The sequence below is a fragment of the Sinocyclocheilus grahami genome, unplaced genomic scaffold (assembly GCF_001515645.1).
Source record: "Sinocyclocheilus grahami isolate Dianchi unplaced genomic scaffold, SAMN03320097.WGS_v1.1 scaffold707.1, whole genome shotgun sequence".
In the NCBI taxonomy this organism is placed as follows: domain Eukaryota; kingdom Metazoa; phylum Chordata; class Actinopteri; order Cypriniformes; family Cyprinidae; genus Sinocyclocheilus; species Sinocyclocheilus grahami.
In genome coordinates, this window is record NW_015505886.1 from 1,299,754 (window position 1) to 1,321,788 (window position 22,035).

The 22,035-nt window shown below is 37.9% G+C and overlaps 1 protein-coding gene and 1 pseudogene across 1 annotated transcript; one reads left to right on the forward strand and one right to left on the reverse strand.

Annotated features, from left to right (window-relative positions):
* The first annotated feature begins 145 nt into the window (after window positions 1-145).
* Window positions 146-5,963, forward strand: LOC107560014 (proteasome subunit alpha type-4). Its single transcript, XM_016244070.1, has 9 exons — window positions 146-261; window positions 733-758; window positions 855-897; window positions 1,015-1,177; window positions 2,237-2,314; window positions 2,419-2,507; window positions 2,587-2,717; window positions 4,974-5,097; window positions 5,709-5,963. Exons 2-9 carry the CDS (start codon window positions 756-758, stop codon window positions 5,861-5,863), a joined length of 786 nt encoding a protein of 261 aa, XP_016099556.1. The 5' UTR covers window positions 146-261; window positions 733-755; the 3' UTR covers window positions 5,864-5,963.
* A 1,726-nt stretch (window positions 5,964-7,689) lies between these two features.
* LOC107560015 (ornithine decarboxylase antizyme 2-like) lies at window positions 7,690-20,220 on the reverse strand (annotated as a pseudogene).
* Window positions 20,221-22,035: the final 1,815 nt, after the last annotated feature.

Below are 22,035 nucleotides of genomic sequence, written 5' to 3' on the forward strand. Positions count from 1 at the left end.
GGTAGTCTTTAGAAAAACCGATGTACGTAAAAAGTAGTTGCAAATTTCAGTTTTTAGTTGTTTAATAATAATAATAAAAAAGCTAAATTGCGAGCACTACCGACGCTAACTAAAGAAAGGGAACCAATCACAGAGCCTCACGTAACACACGTGACCACCCATGGAAGTGAATCCAGAGTGGACGCGCTTCTCGCTGCAGTGAGATTCTTTAGCGGAGTCGGAGCCTCAACAGTGAACAGGCAGCGCGAACTCAGGCATTAGGTATGAAAAAAATAATACTTTGCTATATTTTACACACAATATATGATGCCCATTACAAAGTAAAGCTTCTGTGAGTGTGTGAAAAGCTAAACTGATGTCAGATTAATTGAGCGTAGGATACATTTAAATGAAACGAGAAGTTGCTGCTTCATGCTGTTATGCAGGTGCTAATGCTAAAGCTAAAACACATTCATACAGGAGAAACTGAAAGCAGCTTTAAAATTCACATTTGTGCTTCAGTCTCTCATTTATATTAATTTAAGACAGTAAAATAAGTGTATTTGGTATGCTGGATGTGTGTTTGAGTTGTTTTCTGTTACTTTCTGTTTCATTTTGCTCTATGAATGTGCAAGTTCTTGAGATTCTGACAGCAGCGCAAATTATTAAATGTAATAAATATAATAATTAGTAATAATAATGTTTGTGCAATTTGTTACTGATCAATTAAGACATATTTTCTCCTGTTTGCAGGATTTATTTTATTTAAGGGCATAATGGTAAGTGTTGCATTATTTGTGGATCTATTTTTAATGCATTTTATTGATTCACCATATGTTCTTATCACAATGATTTGTTTTTGTTTTGTTTAACAGTCTCGGAGATATGACTCAAGGACGACTATTTTCTCTCCAGAGGGTGAGAGCCCCCATATCCACTATTTGATGATTTTTATTGTGTGATATTATTATTCTGCATGTTGATTTCTCGTCATTTGGAGAAGGTCTGAGTTTGTGAGTGTTGTGTTGTTGGCAGGCCGTCTGTATCAGGTGGAATATGCCATGGAGGCCATCGGTCACGCTGGCACCTGTCTGGGCATCCTGGCCAATGACGGCGTGCTGCTGGCGGCAGAGAGAAGGAACATCCACAAACTTCTGGACGAGGTGTTCTTCTCGGAGAAGATTTACAAACTCAATGAGTGAGTCCAATCATTCAGATTCAAATCATTTATGTGGCCTTAAAATGATTCAATCTCAGGATTACTTGAACACAAATAATTTCATAATTATGGCATTTGAGGTTTCCCAAGAGAAGTTGAAGTTCTAATATGGAAGGAATTAATATTAAGAATGCTCTTGAACTGGGGGGATGGTGCATATGTATGTGGATGCATGTACAAATATATGTGTGTATATATGCATATGTATATACACGTGAGTTTATGTGTTGATATGGATGTGTAAGTATACAACTGTACACGCTGTAGCATATGTTTGATATGTATATGTTAAATGTATGATTTCTCTTATCCCTTCCTGTTAAATTTTTATATATTTATTGTTAATCTTTCAAATTAAACTAATAAAAAAAAAAAATTATATATATATATATATATATATTCATATTTTGATTTTTCTATTTGTTTTCTGTATGATAATGCTAAAGATAGCATTATTTTTTTAAGCTCTGATATGGGAGAAAATACATATTTTTAATATTTCAAATAAATACTAATGCATTTTTTAATATTAGACTTAATATTCAATTAGATTTCTGTCCTTGGCAAATCGCTTTTTGGTATGGCAGTGTTATTTTAGTATTATTTATATGCTATTTTATGGTTATTTAATATTTTGAATGAGCTTTAATTTTTCTGTTTCCAGTTTATTTTATTTTTAGTACATACATGGTTGTGTTTTGTTTTTTAATAAGAGTTTTATTTAGTTTAGTTTTGTATTAATTGAATTTGTATTAATATTTAATATTTAGAATTAATATTCAAGTACATTTCTCTCTTCTGTTAATTTAGTATTGTTTATATATTATTATTACAGTGTTTGTTAATATTTTGAATGAGCAGTTATTTTATATTTCCAGTTTATTTTAACTTTTAGTTTAATATTTAAGATATTTTTTAAAGAAAGCGTTGTTGTTTAGCTCTGATATGCAAGGAATTGCATTCATATTTAAGATTAAAAAATAATTTTTTTATAACAAAATGATAACAGCACTGATGTATGGTGATTCTGTAATGCAGAGACATGGCATGCAGTGTAGCGGGAATTACATCAGATGCCAACGTCCTCACAAACGAGCTGAGACTCCTCGCACAGAGGTGAGTGAAGCATCACTTTGACTCCTGCGGAAGACTGCATTGGGTTATTATAAGACAAAATTGGTTTATTATGCATAGGAGAGTCTTAGATGATGTGTGTGCAGGTACCTGCTGCAGTATCAGGAGCCCATTCCCTGCGAGCAGCTGGTTACTGCGCTGTGTGACATCAAACAGGCTTACACGCAGTTTGGAGGTACATTTTAATCTATTTCTAACATGATCCTGGTGAAATTTTGGGCTGTGCAATATAAACCGTACGTGTGTTTTGTCAGGTAAAAGGCCCTTTGGTGTGTCTCTGCTGTATATGGGATGGGACAAACACTACGGCTTCCAGCTCTATCAGAGTGACCCCAGCGGAAACTATGGAGGCTGGAAAGCCACGTGCATCGGCAACAACAGCGCAGTGAGTGAAACACACGCATTCAAATTCTTATGCTGGATCTTATGACTAGAGCCCGACCGATATGGGTTTTTCGGGGCCGATACCGCTATTAGGGAGTAAAAAAAGGCTGATATCGATATATATCGGCCGATATTCTTTGTGTATATTATAGTACAGTACCAGTCAAAAGTTTCCCATTCGAGGGTCCAAACATTTGACTGGTACTATATATAGAATACAGTATATACATAAACAGAATATATATACATAAACACATTTTTTGCAATGATCACTCAAATGTGGTGATCAAACACTTATAATGACGTGACAAAGATATGTAATGATGAAGGCAGGGCATTTAACAATAAACTTTATTATCCAAAATGAGTCTGACATCAGTGCACTGAACAGTAAAGTTGAAGTTTATTCAACTTTAATTCAATTCCATTCAACTTTATTCCTTTGAAGTTTATTTCACTTCGGAACATTCATTCACGGATTTGCGCTACTGTCTTCACACACAGAGGAGAAGTGTGACATAATATACCTCTGTAAATAAATATAAATTCACGTCTCTCGCACTTTAATGCCCTTTGAATGTAACATGTACGTTCCCTTGGAACTGGAACCATGGCGGAATTTCATGTGAAGTCAACTTCGCAGGGCACTTACGGTCGAACAAGCCAACGCTTGAATGCTGCCTGAACGAGATCTCCTTACTGAAGTGAAAGTGTTGGCTGGTGTCACTATCTCGCGAACGCGCCGGCGGATCTCCACCAAATTCGGGGGATCCCTTCAGCTCGAGGAGCCCTCTCGAACGCCACCCTCCGCGTGTCGGTAGCCCCCCGGGATCGCTAGATCGGTCGGCACCGGACCGCGAATTTAACCACCCGTAACTCCCGAACCCCGGGGGCTATCGACGTGGGGGTGGTTTCATTCGAAAGTGGGCCTCTAGACGTACACTCAATTCACGTTCAAAAGGGTTCCTCGAGCTGAAGGGATCCCCCGAGTTTGGTGCGGATTCGCCGCGCCATTACGGAGGTATGGGCGTTCAAAGTTTCAATTGTTTTCCATAGACTCAAACTTTAAAGCGTTTCATCCAGGTCGCCAGTAGCAAACAATGGAGCACGCTCAGCTGAACAAACTAAGTAATTACACCATTTCAAGCATATTATCTGCGTTATATGTTCTGTAAAAAAAAATTCATATTGGCGGCATATTCGCCGATACCCATATATCGGCGACAGGCTCATATCGGCCGATAATATCGGCAAAACTATATATTGGTCGGGCTCTACTTATGACACACTGAATCTGTCCAACTAGTGCTAGAAAGAAAAATTCATTTTAGACTCAGAAATCAGTTCATATGAATAATTTGGTTTAATGAATCAGTTAAAAAATAGAAAAATACTCATTACTAGGCTTTTTTTTTTTTTGAAGAAGAAATTAATACTTTCATTCAGCAAGGCTGAATTAAGTTAATCAACAGTGACAGTAAAGACATTTACAATGTTACAAAAGATTTCTATTTCAAATAAATGCTGTTGTTTTTTAACTTTCTATTGATAAAGCAGAATTTTTTTTAATGCATTTTTCTGTCAAATGTCTAGATTTCTGTCAATATTACTTCTATCTCAAAATAACCATATCTTAAAAGACCGTAATTCATTTTGTAATATGACACTTGACACTGCCCACTAAGGGGGAGGAGACCGCCAAAAGATTTTAAAGTACCATTTCCATGGTAACGCAATGTCTGATTTCGAAATGGTTTTCACAGGATGAATCTTGGGCTTCTAAGCCTTCAAATGATATATGATTTATGATGATTACTAAAAGATTTGATAGAGAAAAGAGACAACAAAAAAAGAGCGCCAAACGTCCCACAGGTGGGACGGTGACAGTTAAGGGGTTAAATTCTCAAGCTCGGGACAGCAGGATGAATCTGATTGACTGTCAGTATTTTTATCGTTCATTAGCTGGAAAAATCGTTCTGAAAGTGATTCCAACGATATCGTTTTTCTTTGTCTTTATCGTTATAGTTGTGGTGTGGACTTTGCTATTCATTAATATTGAGAACGATTTTTAGAACTATATCTTTATCGTGCTTGGTGTGAACGGGGCAATGTCCATCTACTAGTGCACTGTAATATCATGATTTGGCCAGTAGATGGCGACAAGGCACCTGTCCTTAATTCATGACTTCTGTTCTGAACTCTGACCAAAAAAGATATCAAAACACCTAAATGTAAAGTGTGTGTCTGTGTGTTTCAGGCTGCTGTGTCAATGCTGAAGCAGGACTATAAAGAGGGAGAGATGACTCTGTCGTCTGCCCTCGCTCTCGCCGTCAAAGTGCTGAACAAAACCATGGATGTCAGCAAGCTCTCAGCAGAAAAAGGTGTGTGTTTGGCAAGTCGGAGATGGAATAAATGTTTTAGAATGCAGACGAGGCTGGTAGATTAAGGCAGTCTAGCAGAGAGCAGACTTCTGCATTATGAATGATCATGACAGCATGTACAGACCCACAATCCATCTGAGCTCTCAGCTTAATGCAGCTGATCACGTGCTGAATTGCGATAACAAACACACTGCAGTCAAAATGGTCATGCAGCAACAAACCCTTTTAAACAAATAGACATTCTGTAAATTTTATGCTGTATTGTCTCGATCGCAACATTTGTTTGGCAATTGCAACAAAATATAATTGCATTAAATTTTGGTGCATTTGTGACTTTGTGTTTTATATATATATATATATATATATATATACACATATACACAGTATTATTTTATATATATATATATATATTTAATTTAACAAAATCCACTTTTTTTATTTTCTTTACTTCGAAACTCCTAAATACAGAAAGATGTTGCATGTCAAAGATGATGTTGTTTCAGTAGATTCAATATGAACTGTTTAAAATTTAAAATTTTATGGACAAACAACCAATTGTTCCCTTTTTCTGTCCATTTTCAATTGTTCCCTTTTTCTGTCCATTTTCAAAGTGGAGATCGCCACACTGACACGAGAGAACGGCAAGACCAGAATCAAAGTCCTCAAGCAGAAGGAAGTGGAAGAACTCATCAAGAAACATGAAGCAGAAGAGGCCAAAGCAGAGAAAGATAAGAAAGAGAAAGAACAGAAGGAGAAAGACAAATAAAACACATGCACTTGTTTTCTATTAAAATGCAAACGCCCGCTGGGATTCCCAGAGAAATTCATATTGCTCTGTCTGTCAATCCGTCATTTTCTTTATTAAACCCAAAATGAAAAGATAAACATGTCTAGTAGTTTTGTTTCTTCAAATCGAATGCACATTCTGAGAAAATTCTAGCAGGTTCCTCAATGTCCACAGCTGATGGTTTTATGTTGAATAATAGATCAAATATAAAAGCGTTCATCTGGAAATCTCTGCCTCTAATGTGAGTGTTGTGTAACTAAGAGTTTTCAGGTTGGTGTGGGCTAAGACTGCATCTCTGTGCCCAGATAACCTTTACAAAAAAAAAAATAAAACTACTATGGCAACCATGAAATGCCATAGATACTGGTCAGTTGTACACAGTATATAAATGTATAATCTTTGGCAATTTATAGACATTAATCAGGTTAGACGCCATATTGAATTCAACACATTTAGGGAAACTGGTTACTATACTACTTTGTTTAAAGCGCTGTAGAATTACTTAGACAATATAGTGAATTGTCACAAGATACTTCCAACTAGAAAACATTCTGTGTGTGGTGTAAGAGTTAAGACTTTTATATTAAAGGGTGATCGAGTCTTTTATGGGGGATTAACCAAATCTCTTGACTGACTCGACGTATTTTGCGGGCTTTCTAAGAAGCGCGGGAAAATTCGGCACGTGTTGCATAAGCGCGGGAACGGATTACGGTCTCAGAGGTAAGACCTGAACACAAGGACGAGCTCGCACAGTAACCGGGCAGCACAAAAATCTTAACGTGTTCCCGACTGAGAGAATGTAGGTCATTTTAATGAACGACATTACTGTGATGTAACCCAGCACGGATCGTTAAGTGCATAGCTTATGGCCTGCAGGTCTGTTTACAGCGACAGAAGCTCTCCAGTTCAGTCTGTCAACGGGAGTCAGTCAGAGTTTCTGAATGAAGGTACCTCCAAAATAAACTGGTTTCAGATATATTTTTTTCAAGATACCATTAAGTCATGTCTAAATAACAAAATTAACTGAGCTTTAGAAATAAGCAAGCAAGCATATTCGAGTTTTAGGTTCAGTCTATTTGTGTTAGCTTTGAGAACAACATAGCTACTAGTGTATTTCGAAATGCTAACCCAATTTAAAGCTTAGATTTGATATCTACAGTCTTCATCTGGTAAAAAGCAATACATTTTAAATATGCCGACACAGGGGGAAAAACTGCAGTTGTTAAGCAATTGATTATGATTGTTTCTTGTAGAATACAGTTACTTGATAAACATGGACATTTTACAAATGAGTGATTAATTCTGCCATGCATAGGTGTGTTATTTATGCTCTATGTATTGTGCCGGCACAGAGAATGATGGGAAATGTAGTTTGGTTGTAGCTTTCAGCTTATAAACATACTAAACGAGTGGTGTTTTCTGGTGAATTTTATCTCTGTTTCTTATTAACATTACACAAAATGTGTACAAATTAAACTGTACTATCCTTATTAGCAACTAAATCTTAATTATATGTTTATTAGACTCCTTAATTGTCATTGATTTGCTTTAAACAAGACCATTTTCTGTTTTAATGTGAATGACATTTGAGAGCTATGAATTACATTATTTTAATAAATAGCGACCATTTTTCCATAGAAGACCCAAAAAAAGGTAAGTACACATTTAAGTTTTACTTTAATTGCAATAGTTTAGTCTTAAAGTTCACTTTTCCCCTTTGCAATTGGGATTGCACATTATTCAACTTCCGTAACTTAATAATGGATTGATTGAATTTGTGAAAGAAAAACAGGTACGTCATGAAGTTTTGTTTTGTCACGTGTTTTATTTGGACATAAAGAATAAGTTCAAGGTATACAAGTGTAGATTGTCATTAAATGATATCTGATTTCCTCTCAATTCTACACTACAAAAAAATCAATCTGTATAGACAAAATAAATCATATAGATAAAAATAAAATTTAAGTGGATGAACAAAAAACATTCTCTAAAAGCTTATTGTCACAGCCCATGAGGAAAGGTAAGATCTATTTACACATGCAAAACCTAAAGGCCACCCTGCTGAGAAGTATACAGAACTGGATTCATTGCACCTAATTTCCAGAGATGACCAAGAATCAAAGAAACAGAGGTTTCCGTTTCAGGGAATGTTTTTGCATGTTATACCTGACTGCGCCGGGACCGAGCCTGCTATCTGAAGGTGCTTCTACGGTAGGTTCACCAGTCTTATCTGAATGAAACTTGAGGCGTTCTCTTTGAATGGAGACCATTATCTTTGGCAAGTATGTCAAGTTCACTAAACACTGCAAGACATCTTGACGGCTCAATGCACATCTCTGTAACAGATGTGCAATGCACCGTGGGCTGAATTGCTTGTGTTTTTTACTAAAGTGCTTGTGTTAAAGCCCCTGAGGGGCAGAGGGTGGGGATGGTTTGCTCTCATGTTTCCTGTTGGTTTGGGATGGCGAAGACAAAAGGTGTGATGGACTACAGTAAGACTCGCGCAGAAGACCTCTGCATCTCCCTAGATAAAAATAAGGACCTTCGGGATTTTTAAAACTAGAATGATTTCATCACAAACATGCTCATGCATCTAGAAGTTTCAGGCCTGGCTTTGTTTTAAAGAGTAAAAGCAACAGGCCTGATTGAACAACTTCTACTCAAAGAATTCTTGAAAAGCAAACCTCACAACCAGACTCAACCAGAATTCAACTAAACTCAATCTAAATTTACACTCAAGTGCCTTGTTGGGGTCTGGAATGATGCACTGTTTTGATGAACGTACGCTACAATGCTGCGTTCCATCCAATATTATAATATCTTTATATATCCAATACAAAGATATTTTTATACTTAAACCATTTATTGCATGACGTTTGGATGATGTATATAAAATGGTCATGTGCAGATGTGTGATCGTCAACAGTGAGCTGTGCACATCTCCCCAGTTCCTGTGACTGAAATTGCAGTTTTCATAAAAGTCTGAAGTCCAACTTCAAGTGCATTCTATTGCACTTTTCTATATAGGAAGTTAGAAATTCGAAAGTTCTCAGTTGAATGGAACACAGCATAAATCCTAATGAGTGTTTGAAGGACGAAAACACTCATTAGATGTTGCTGTTGAAGTGAGTCTTAGTTACTAAGAGCTATTCAGCTTGTTTCCTATGAGATCATTAAATAATGAACAAGTGAAAGTTTCAGATGAAACGTCTAAAGAAGAGTAAAACCAGATCAGAGAAGACTGTCAAGACAGTCTACAACCCGTTACAAATGCATTCCCTTCTGTAAAAAGTATCACGACTATGTCTGCGATCTGTATCCTGTTCTGAATGTTATAGGTTACACAACAGTATAGACAATTTGATATATGCTGTGAATTAACAGAGAGGATATGCTGGATTTCTGCTTTAGCACCAACCCACCTCCGGCTGATGGAACGACCAATCAGAACCGATCGGTGGGATAATAATGGAAACTGAACCAATCAGAGTGTTAGTTGGCCCAGCTTCGCTCCTCCCCCCGTCTTAAAAGTCACTGATGCAGAGGTATAGAGGGGGAGGAAGAGGTGGGGGCATTTTAAGAGTGAGTGAGAGTGTGATGGTCACTCTTCATCAGAACTGCTGCTGTCTATGGAATAGACCATAAAGAGAAGATCAGGCCGGGGCGGCACCAGTGGATGGCCTGGTTTTACCACCTCAAAACCCATGTAGTGGAAGGTCTTCATGATGGACACTGCACAAGTAGAGACAAAGAGAGTTCCTTGTTTAGTGAATTATGGCATCAGACTCATTATTCAATTTAAAAGATTAAATAACCCAAATTAAAGTTCTATTATCATTTACTCACTCTCATGTTGAAAATGTATGTTTTTAGAAGGAACATCAATCCTCTCAATTATGGAGTTTAGGTTCCTTGCCACCGTCTGAATTGAACTTGTTTGATAAATTATGAAGTTTACAGTTATTGAATTGAACTGCGCTGTGTTTCCCAAAAGCATCGTAAGCTTAAGTACATCGTAGACCCATTGAAACCAATGGAGCTATGATCAACTGAGTTGAACTGAGTAATGTCCCTATTGTTTCTTATAGAGCTGCATTACAGCAGAATTGAAATTGAACTCATATTTAAATAAGTTTGCATTGTTGATTCTTGATTATTTGTTATTTTCCTGTTTATTTCTGTGAAGCCGATTTAAATCTCTTTTATTGCAGTCAAAATACGGCTGGCAAGCTCCAAAAATGACAAAAAAACATCGAAAAAGTGCTCAAGTCAAATGGATGAGCCATCCATTTGGTTTCCATTATGGAGGAAAAAACGGCAAAATATCTCTGGTTGTGTTGCACAGAAGAAAATAAAGTCCTGTTCACACCAAGATGATAACTTTAACAATAACTGTAACGTTTCAATAACCGCTAACCAATAAGTCCACACCACAAATATATCGATAACGTCAGAAAAACAATATCGTTAGATTACTTCCAGCACATGAGCAATTTAAAACATTTACAGCCAATCAGAATCCATACTTCTTTAAAGCGCACAAGCATTTAAAGTGATAGACTGACAAATCTGCAGCGCATGTTTATAATAAACAGAATGTTATCAAGCATTGGTGCAGATGCTATTATAGTTATATTCATAGTTATTGTTTTTGGTGCAAACTGGCTTTAAATCGTATTGGTTTGGTACAACATGAGGATGAGTCAATGATGACAGAATTCGTTTTTGTTGTTGTTTTTTTTTGGTAGAATACTTCTTTAAAGGGTTTAAATTAATCTTACATCGATTGTCTCTGTTTTTCTGAAGCCACAGGAACACGTAGCTGACTTTCAACTGCTCCTCTGCAAACTCCAGCAGCCTGGTGAAACTGCAGCGTAATGAGAGAGACAGAGATGTAATAATGCAGATGTACTAGCCACAGAACAACACACACACATATTTAATGCTTTCTGACAGTCCACCACCTGCTTGTTGAAGGTAAAGCACTGATGGACTTAAATGAGAAATGACTGGAAGAACTTGCATCAAGAGCGGCTGGATATTTTACAGCCTCATACCAGTGATGAAATGTCACATGGAAAACCAACTCGAGCTGCTTTTGACTAAAATTAAACCAGATGTTCGTTCTACTGTGACCTAAAACTGTCTGTTAAAGCCGAACCATGATGGATACGGTTATGCTGTCATCTTCAATATAGAGCTGCACGATGATGACAGATTATTAACCCGACGTACCCTTCTCTGCTGCCATTGTGAAGAGCTCCAGCGGGGATTTCCAGGTAGAGTGCATCGTCCGACAGAACCGTGTCCCAGCAGGAGAACCGTCGCTCGCTTAACTGGTACTGGAAGTGCAGGACAGGGCGCGCTCCGCTTACCGACCCCGCCTGGGTCACCGTCAACTTTTCGTCCTGGAGGAGACACAGGCACATAGTGTTTACACACAAGCTTGTTGCACAAGCCCAAAAGTAAATGTTAGCACAAAGGTTGTTATTTAGCTCTTTAGTCTTAATGGAGTTCTTGGTTATGTTTTGTTTAAATATCAACTGTATCTTTAATGTTTCTCCAAAAATTCCAAAAATGTAACCTAATGACACAATTGTTGTTGCATTAATTAGCATACTGTCTTTTTCTCACAATATTGCATTCATACTTGTCCCTAGAAATATGTAAATAGCAATATATTTTTTATGATACACAATTTCCAACAGTTAAAGTGGTAGTTCACCCAAAAATGAAAATTGTGTCATTAATTACTCACCCTCATGTTGTTTCAAACCCGTAAGGCCTTCGTTCGTCTTCGGAACACAAGATATTTTTGATGAAGCCCGAGAGCTTTCTGACCCTGCATAGACAGCAACACAACTACCACTTTTAAGGCCTAGTGAGGGCATTGTTACAATAGTCCATGCGACATCAGTGGTTCAACTGTTCTATGTCAGAATGCCATCTCCTGCGTCAGCAGCAACACTCGCATGCATCGTGGTACACTTGTGAATGCACGGCGGAGACTGTTGAATAAAGTCGATATTTTTGTTTTCTTTGCGCACAAAAAAATTACTGTTGAGCCACTGATGACAAATGGACTATTGTAACAATGTCCTTACTACCCTTCTGGGCCTTGAATGTGGTAGTTGCATTGCGGTCTATGCAGGGTCAGAAAGCTTTTGGATTTCATCAAAAATATCTTAATTTGTGTTCCAAAGATGAACGAAAATCTTACGGGTTTGGAACGACAGTGTTATCCTATACCTTTTCCATTGATTTTGTCTACAAAATCAATTGATATAACAAATGAGCTCAAGAGCAGCCAACAGTCACTTGCACAATAGACTGTTTCACAGGTGTGAGTAATCCAAAACCTCTTAACCTTTTTGAGACGGTCACATGTCTGCACACAGACAATGCTGACATCTATAGTCTCACACACATGGTCAGCTGTATGCAGAGCTCGAGTACCAAGCGCCAACAACATGCGTATGTAGGCCAGATGGAAACTCTAGCTGTAAATATGGCACAGAGCTAGGCTAATTTACTGTTTAGGGTTTTTAATTTAGGATCACGCTGTGGTAGTAAAGTAGTAAACTGAGATGGACTGCATCCCATTTTGTCTACTGTAAAGTATTGATTAACTAATATATGTACTGATATTCCAATATATTTCATTACTAGGTCTATATCTTAATTGTATTACTGTCTTGTGAGGTATAAAGTTTGTAATAAACAAATCCATCAAGATGTTTTTAACTTTGAGTCCTCAAACCATAATATTGCTTTCTCCAATGTAAAACTCAACTTGTCTGAATCAGGAGAGAAATATGCACAGATCAAGCACCATTTACAAGCAGTCCAAAACAGTTCTAAATGAATATGTCATGGGAGGAAGCATTATTATGAATTAGGGACTAATATTTTGGCCAGAAGCTATTGTTAAAATTTAAATGTCTTAATGATGGATTTGTTTATTACACAGTATTTCACTTAACAAGACATTAGCTTATTGACTGGAGTGGTGTGGATTACTTGTGGATTATTATGATGTTTTTATCAGCTGTTTGACTCTATTTCTGACAGCACCCATTCACTGCAGAGCATCCATTGGTGAGCAAGTGATATAATGCTACATTTCTCCAAATCTGATGAACAAACAAACTCATCTACATCTTGGATAGCCTGAGGGTGAGTGCATTTTCAGTATTTTTTTTTAATTTTTGGGTGAACTAAGCTTAATGTTAAAGGGATAGTTCACCCAAAAATGAAAATTCCGTCATTAATTACTCACCCTCATGTTGTTCCAAACCCGTAAGACCTCTGTTCATCTTCGGAACACAAATTAAGATATTTTTGATGGAATCCGAGAGCTCTCTGACCCTCCCATAGACAGCAAGTGTCCTTACACGATCAAGGTCCAGAAACATAGTAAGGACATCGGTAAAATAATCCATGTGACATCAGGGGTTCAACCGTAATTTTACGAAGCTACGAAAATAATTTTTGTGCGCAAAAGGAAAAAAAACTAATTTATTCAACAATTCGTCTCCTCCGCGTCACCCTATAGCGCCATTTTGGAGAGTAACGTAATCCACTAAACGTAAACAGCGTATGCTGTTCTGTGTCAGCTGCACCACGCATTTTCTGCGTTGTTTGCGCTTTGATTTGAACGAAAACAATGTATCCGCATGGCGCAGCTGACACAAAACAGCATACGCAATTTACGTTCAGTAGATACTCTCCAAAATGGCGCCAGGGTGACGCAGATGAGACAAATTGTTGAATAAAGTTTTTTTTTTTTTATTTGCGCAAAAAAAGTATACACTCAGATTCCATCAAAAATATCGTAATTTGTGTTAAGAAGATGAATGGAGGTGTTACGGGTTTGGAACGACATGAGGGTGAGTAATTAATGACAGAATTTTCATTTTGGGGTGAACTAACTCTTTAAAATGTGGAAATTGTACAAATCTGTGTTCTTACCTTGTGCAGTACACTGTGAGGGAGATCCCTGCCTGTCCCTCGCCCACCCGGGATCTTCGTTAGTGGGAGAGGGGCATCAGGAGCACCACAGAGGCCCTGGAGCCTGCTGCCTCGAGCCCAGAACGGCACAACTACAAGACAGATAGAGACAGACAGATCATTTTAAAGCTGTGTAAGATTATCCTCAAGTGCATTAACAAAAATGGGCATGTGCTTCCAAAAGCTTCCTTCACTCAGTTTATCTCCAGAATCACGAGTCAAGTGCATGACGCAGCTTGGCACAGGCCTCAGGGTGCCAGCTGATAACAGATGTTTTTAGTTACTCTACGGACTGCTGTTACTCAAGTACAAAGAATTAGTATGACTGATTTTTCAATATACTTTTGAGATGTTCTGTATTTGTTCCTTCTCCTCCCCTGGTCTCTATATAGAAGCGGTGGGTATCTGCGAGTGAAATGTCAGCTTGTTTTGTAAGCCGATACTTTCACCCTCTGACATTCAAGCAGCCCCCCACCCCCCTTCACCGTCTCTGATTATACGCTATGGATCAAAAGATATTCAGGACAACGTTAAAGAAAAAAAGGAACTAAAACTGTTTGTTACTTAAGTACAAAGAATTAGTGTGACTGATTTTTCAATATACTTTTGAGATGTTCTGTATTTGTTCCTTCTCCTCCCCTGGTCTCTATATAGAAGCGGTGTGGGTATCTGCGAGTGAAATGTCAGCTTGTTTTGTAAGCCGATACTTTCACCCTCTGACATTCAAGCAGCCCCCCACCCCCCTTCACCATCCCTGATTATACGCTATGGATCAAAAGATATTCAGGACAACGTTAAAGAAAAAAAGGAACTAAAACTGTGGGACTTTCTTGGATTCATTTAACATTCAAAGAACTCGATTGTTGCACTTTTTTTGCATGCCTTTGCATTCTTTGCGTGTCCTCCATGTTTGCATGAGACTTATATTATTAGGATATGTTGAGTGGTTGATTTATTTTAACTGCTTGGTCATTCGGCATTGATCACATTCAGCAAACTTTCCTCAAAAAGCCATAGCAATCTAGTTTGTTGCACAGGGCATGATGATTGGCATCATGATGATTGGTTCCACCTTTAACATCAATGAAACCTTAAACAGCGTATGCTGTTCTGTGTCAGCTGCACCACGCATTTTCTGCGTTGTTTGCGCTTTGATTTGAACGAAAACAATGTATCCGCATGGCGCAGCTGACACAAAACAGCATACGCAATTTACGTTCAGTAGATACTCTCCAAAATGGCGCCAGGGTGACGCAGATGAGACAAATTGTTGAATAAAGTCTTTTTTTTTTTATTTGCGCAAAAAAAGTATACACTCAGATTCCATCAAAAATATCGTAATTTGTGTTAAGAAGATGAATGGAGGTGTTACGGGTTTGGAACGACATGAGGGTGAGTAATTAATGACAGAATTTTCATTTTGGGGTGAACTAACTCTTTAAAATGTGGAAATTGTACAAATCTGTGTTCTTACCTTGTGCAGTACACTGTGAGGGAGATCCCTGCCTGTCCCTCGCCCACCCGGGATCTTCGTTAGTGGGAGAGGGGCATCAGGAGCACCACAGAGGCCCTGGAGCCTGCTGCCTCGAGCCCAGAACGGCACAACTACAAGACAGATAGAGACAGACAGATCATTTTAAAGCTGTGTAAGATTATCCTCAAGTGCATTAACAAAAATGGGCATGTGCTTCCAAAAGCTTCCTTCACTCAGTTTATCTCCAGAATCACGAGTCAAGTGCATGACGCAGCTTGGCACAGGCCTCAGGGTGCCAGCTGATAACAGATACCCATCCTGCCAACAGCATAACAATAGTCTGACTGTCTGCTTCACAGAAATGTTAGCACTTTTTAAGACTCACTCTCTCCATATTTCTTCTTATGCCTTATCAGATACTGTCACCTTGTAATATTTTCTGCAGCACTGTTATCACATTAACACTCTGATTACACTCTGTTCTCTGATTACAGACTATGGCAGCACTTGAGACATTCAACTGGAGTAAAACAAATAGTGTACTAATATATCATGCTAATTCCAGAAAGGTATGCAGCTTTTTGTTAGCCCAACGCTAACCTAGCAACATTCTAACATCAAACGGTTGAATTATGTCAGTATTCCTAACTAGATAAAGTTTGTCAAGACAAACTTTGATGTTGGCTTGAAAAAGCCTTGCAATAAGCATTTCTGGACTTTCGGGAGGCCAACATCTAAGACTTTATACTGATTTTGAACTACATCAGGTCACAGTGGACAAGCGTAAACTGACCCGATGTCACGTTTACATTATCGGTAAGCAGTGACATTTAGGTTCTTGGAGACAGATGTTTCACTTTCCACTTGACAGAAGGGAGGCAGTTCGCGCAGATCACAAACAAGCACATGATTTGAAAACAAGTCTGTAAATAGCAGCTTGGCTGAGAACATTTCACATCCCAGAGGGCTTGAGTTACAGCACTGGCTTTTAGAGATGGCAATAACAGACATTTATGTCCCCATGACATGCTGGAAGATCTTTGGATCTGACGTCTCATCTGAAGCCAGGCCGCACACTGTCAGCATAAATCTCTAATTATGATTGAAAGCATTCCCACTTTTCAAAACAGCCTTGTTTACAACAAGCTAGATGAAGGAATACGAGATCTCATGATCAGCCAGTATGCTGATAAGGAAACAGAAGATTGATGTTTTATGCCATTATCAGCTGACAGCCATCAGTGACATGGTTACAGCATGCTGGCATAAATTAAATGGCTGTTCAACAGTAGGGTGCTTTTTCACGTCTCATGAGCCAGATTACCCAGCAGGCAAATGAAAGGAGGGAGGCGTAGTGCTTTCTGTGCCCTGGTAACCGAACGTAACCCAGGTGACAAAATCTGCATGGTGACCACATGAAAACAGATGAAGCTGTTACCGAGGATGTTTACTTTCTGTTTTTAGTTACTCTACGGACTGCTGTTACTCAAGTACAAAGAATTAGTATGACTGATTTTTCAATATACTTTTGAGATGTTCTGTATTTGTTCCTTCTCCTCCCCTGGTCTCTATATAGAAGCGGTGGGTATCTGCGAGTGAAATGTCAGCTTGTTTTGTAAGCCGATACTTTCACCCTCTGACATTCAAGCAGCCCCCCACCCCCCTTCACCATCCCTGATTATACGCTATGGATCAAAAGATATTCAGGACAACGTTAAAGAAAAAAAGGAACTAAAACTGTGGGACTTTCTTGGATTCATTTAACATTCAAAGAACTCGATTGTTGCACTTTTTTTGCATGCCTTTGCATTCTTTGCGTGTCCTCCATGTTTGCATGAGACTTATATTATTAGGATATGTTGAGTGGTTGATTTATTTTAACTGCTTGGTCATTCGGCATTGATCACATTCAGCAAACTTTCCTCAAAAAGCCATAGCAATCTAGTTTGTTGCACAGGGCATGATGATTGGCATCATGATGATTGGTTCCACCTTTAACATCAATGAAACCTTTCCATTGGACAAAAGGTTCTTTAGGTTAATAAAATGTTCTTCACACTAAGAAAAAAAATGGTTCTTTTAAGAACTGTTCATTAAAAGGTTCTTTGGGAACCCTAAGTTATTTATCTTCAAGAGTGTACTTGGGCTTTTTTCAAATCCCAATAATGGACAATAGTAATATAAGATAGGAATAATGTTTGATTCATAAAATCCAAAAGCAGAATCCATCTCCAAAACGATCCAATATCATTGAAGTTCATTCCTGACTCCAGCTGACCTCAGGACCCGCACAGGGTGATAGTCCGGATCTGTTTAAAGACTGAGATTCAGGTTCATATTTAGAGCAGTAATTACTGGCTCTGGTGAGTGTTTGGAGAAGGACCAGGAAACAGTCAAAACCAAAACAGGATACTGCGAGTCTTCCAGGAAAACAGTTATCATTTGGCTACAGAGGGACTCGAAGGGTGACATCCGACCTTCAGCTCACAGTGAATGTGTTTTGGACCAATCGCTGAGCAGGAGAAATGGCAGGTTTGTATTTTTCACGCATCAGATTGCAAATGGCCTTCTTTGACAACAAGTCTGACATGTTTCTATCTTGACAGACTTAGTGCTGCTGCAATCTTCAGTAAAGTGTTTCTCGTTTGAGTGTTGCAGGTCTGGATGGAGTCCAAGTAAAACAACAAAAACACAAACGGAACGTGAGGTGAAGAAACAGGACTTTGCATGAAATGTAAGTGTGGATAGATTTGGGGGAAATATGACTATATATATATGCAATGAATTCACAGTGATGTTTGAATTGTGAATGGTTCTATAAACAGGGCAACTGCAGTGATGTTGCAGCTAAACAACAGAACTTTCTAGGGACTATAGCTTATGTAATGGTTATCTTAAGTGTTCTGTCCCCGTATTCCTCGCTCAGAATACCTTAAATCTCAGGTTAAATGTGGTTTATCAGCTCCTCGCCTGCACTTGTGCTAATCTTGGTACAAAAACAAACGCATTTCTTTGAAAACAACTGCTGATGGTGGCCAGAGTTTCACAACAGGATGCTTGCAGGTGATCTGTGCTGGGTTTTTCATCCTCAATCCAGATTAAGAAATTGCAAAGGAGGAAATTCGATTGTTTAGGAAAACGAATGAACTTTGGGGCAAGGCGAGCGATTCGGTCATGTTACGAGCTCATGAATCCTAATTGAGTCGATGGGGTTATGGATGAAATATTTATAGCATCAGTTCTCTCTCTCACGCACACTCATCTGTCTGCTCAACATTAAATCCAGTGTTGCCAACTAATTTTCAGGGGAAGTTGCTAAAGGAAGGTCGATTTGTTGCTAAAAGTTGCTAAATGACATTGTGATGTCACTGCGTGATGTCTCAGCAAAAAAAACATCTTATATATGTTCATTTAGATAAATATAAGGTAATATAATATTCAAATATAACTGTATTTTTAAATACAACATTGAATTATTGAACACTTACACATTTTTGAACAATTACAATTTAAGTTTTTTTTTATTAGGTAGTAAACTAGTAAAACCGCAAATTCTGAAGTTATAGTTTTAAGCAGTGTATTAGTAGTTAGTGTGCTACACTTTAAGAAAAGTCGGTAAAAATAGGGCACGATCTACTATGTTAATGTGAACGAATTTTCCGTATTGATTTTTCACAGGTTGTTTACCTGCATTTTAAATTACACATTGTATTTTGTGTTTTCAGGGTTACATGGTTACAACGGATAATGGATAATGTCCTGGAAAATTACCTTTTACATTTTTCTAAATACTTTTCTTACAGTGTACTAACTTATCAACAGTCGCAGGTACAAGCTATTACTAACAAGGTGTATCATAAAATAACAATTATTCAATTATTATTATTATTAAATTGAACAATTGCAAATAGCAGCTAACTTAATTCATGTGATGTGTGTACCACTAGACATCTTTGGTTTCCTCTTGTGTAATTTAGATGGAAAATTTGTGCCTTTTATCGTTTAAATCACCTATCAAAAGTTGCTAAAAGTTGCCAAATAAATTTTTAAAATAGCTACATTTGTTGCTAGGTGCTTTTGGAAGAAAAACTTGCTAGGCTAGTGTGAAAAGTTGCTAAATTTAGCAACAAAATTGCTAAGTTGGCAACACTGATTAAATCCGCTTTGATAACAGTCTGTGAGTCTGATCCTTCAGAACATCACAATAAATCCTGCCCATTCCTGAGTCACATACTTGACATTTCTATATCCAAACAAAGCATCAAATAGATTTAAATTTGAAATATTACTGAAAATATAATTATACAATTATGTAAGGGGGAAATGATATTGTAGAACGTTTAAATATATTTAAATATTTTATATTGTATAATAAATAATCATATATAATATTTAAAAATAAATATCTATATATGTTCTGAATGATTATTTATTGAATCAAGTTTATGTGTATTTATTTAAATACATTTTAAGTATATATTTAAATATATTAATGGCATATCAAGACTGAAGAGATGTGGTCAAATAATCATAATCATCAGCTGCAAAAACTTGCACGAAATTAAAATGTTGTACACTTTAAAAACTTTACTTAAAAAAAAGTTTGTCCCTATTTTACCCAGCACTGGGTTGTATTTAACCCAGCATTTTTTAGAGTGTAAAAATAAAATATAATAGTGTATTTTCTCACCTCTCCTCTGTGTTGCACATGTTTTCCTCGTAGACTGCCTTACTCTGATAACCCAAAGAGTGACTTTTGTGCCGAAAGTCCACGGAGAAATGCACCATCTATATAATAACTCGCTCGCGCGTTCTGCGATGAGCGCTCCGTGCTTTGACACTGAGAGCACTGCCTGCGCGCTGACGTTGAGGAACTGCTGCTGAATATTAATGAGCCTACGTAACGTCTGCCAAATCGAACGTCGCGTGCTTTATTAATATTCATCGCCGTGCAGCGCGGAGAATTATGGGAGACAGACGCAGAACAGGGAAGTGACAGTTTATCTGCTTGTATTATTGTATTTTGAAATATCAGTGAGGTCAGCATAGTGCATTTACAATGTGTTATTCCAAAATATATAGTATTTCAATGCTATTTACGAGAGATTCAGAAGTATAATGTTGAAATTTGATAGAGGGTTTCTGGGAAATGAAGTTTTCAGCTTTGAACATTCCAACAGAGTTTCTGAATAACCTCATTTATGTGTCATTTACCTATAAATGTAAACTGAGCAACAAAAGTGCTGAAAAATCAACAGAAAAGTCATGTTGTTTTCAATTATGATGTGAAATCTTATGAATCATCTAAAAAGATACCCTTATGCTTCCTTTATTATTTATTTTTTTAAAACCTCTACAGGACTTTTGGAGCAGGACTTGTTATGTAAGAGCTGATAATGGAAACAACCCTGGGCCAAGAGATTAAAGGATTGGGAACCGGACACCAGGCGGTGTGATCGCTACACGGCGGTGGGTGAAGATCTGAAGTGTATGACCTCCAGAGGGAACCCACAAGGCAGTCGATATCTTATAGGGTTTAACTCTACAAGGCAGTAGGTGTGAATTTCCGTAGTAATGGAAACCCAACAGGGTCCTAAATCATTCTAGACAGCATAGAGCAGGGGGTTTCAGCTGGTTTTGCTCCAAGATCCAGATCATTTTATCCTAATTATGCATTATAATTTATTATTTGCATTTGCTGAGGTTGAGAACTACTGCGGTATGGGAACTTAATCATGCTGGGCTATGGCCTTCTTTAAAGTTGAATCTCATAATGAGAACAGAAACCACAGAAATGAGAGGCAACACTTGCAATTTGCTATGTATTAGATTTCATAGCTCATTTGTTGTTGACATGTGATTACATTCACTGTGTGTTTGATTACATTTTCTTATGGGCTACAGCAGGTGTGGCGTTAGCAACCGTCTGATTTGGTGGTGTCTGAAACTGATAAACTAGTTGGACTAGTTGGACGACCTAAACGACCTAAACATAGAGTATATCACTTGAGATCTCGCCACAGTTTCTGTCACACATCCCTCTGTGTGTTTTCTCTCAAACTGAGGCATTCTGAACCCCCCAGGGCTAAACAAACAACAAAAATATATTCCCTTTTCCATAAGGATGCTTTATAATGATTCACGCTGCCTGCCACTGACAAATGAATGACAACAATAATCATCAAATAATTGAATATTTGATGAAGTCCAACTTTATTAGAGCAGTAACTCATAAAGTAAACACTAGCGTCAGCACTACAAAACCCCTTTGGCATGATTTCTCAGACCTGCTACAAGCACATGTAGGACAGGCAGTTCTGATGGGCCAGTGGGAACAGAGAGTATGTTTTATTCCATTGACAGCATCAGCCTGCTGATCTATTAAAAGCTCCATTGTATCTTTTCCTCTCTGGCGCTCTTGTACATCCAGGAAATGCTTGTTTATTGTGTCAGGTAATCAGCTCAGAGCCGAATGGAGAAATTCTCTCTGTCACAGCAGGCAACGCCTGTAAACTTCTGATTTCAGCTTCATTCACCTTGTTTAGTGGTGCTTTATTAAAAAGAGTGTGGCTTGTTGAGAAGACCCAAAATACCCTAGCAATGTCCTAACAGCCACGCAACACACCCTATAGCTATCACCCACAACATCCTAGTAACATCCCGGGAA

Bases quoted from the DNA above. Each gene is read 5' to 3' on its own strand.
- LOC107560014 (XM_016244070.1), top strand. The intron at 2,508-2,586 runs GTACATTTTAAT...GTGTTTTGTCAG, and splicing joins GGCTTACACGCAGTTTGGAG to GTAAAAGGCCCTTTGGTGTG. The intron at 5,098-5,708 runs GTGTGTGTTTGG...CCATTTTCAAAG, and splicing joins CAAGCTCTCAGCAGAAAAAG to TGGAGATCGCCACACTGACA.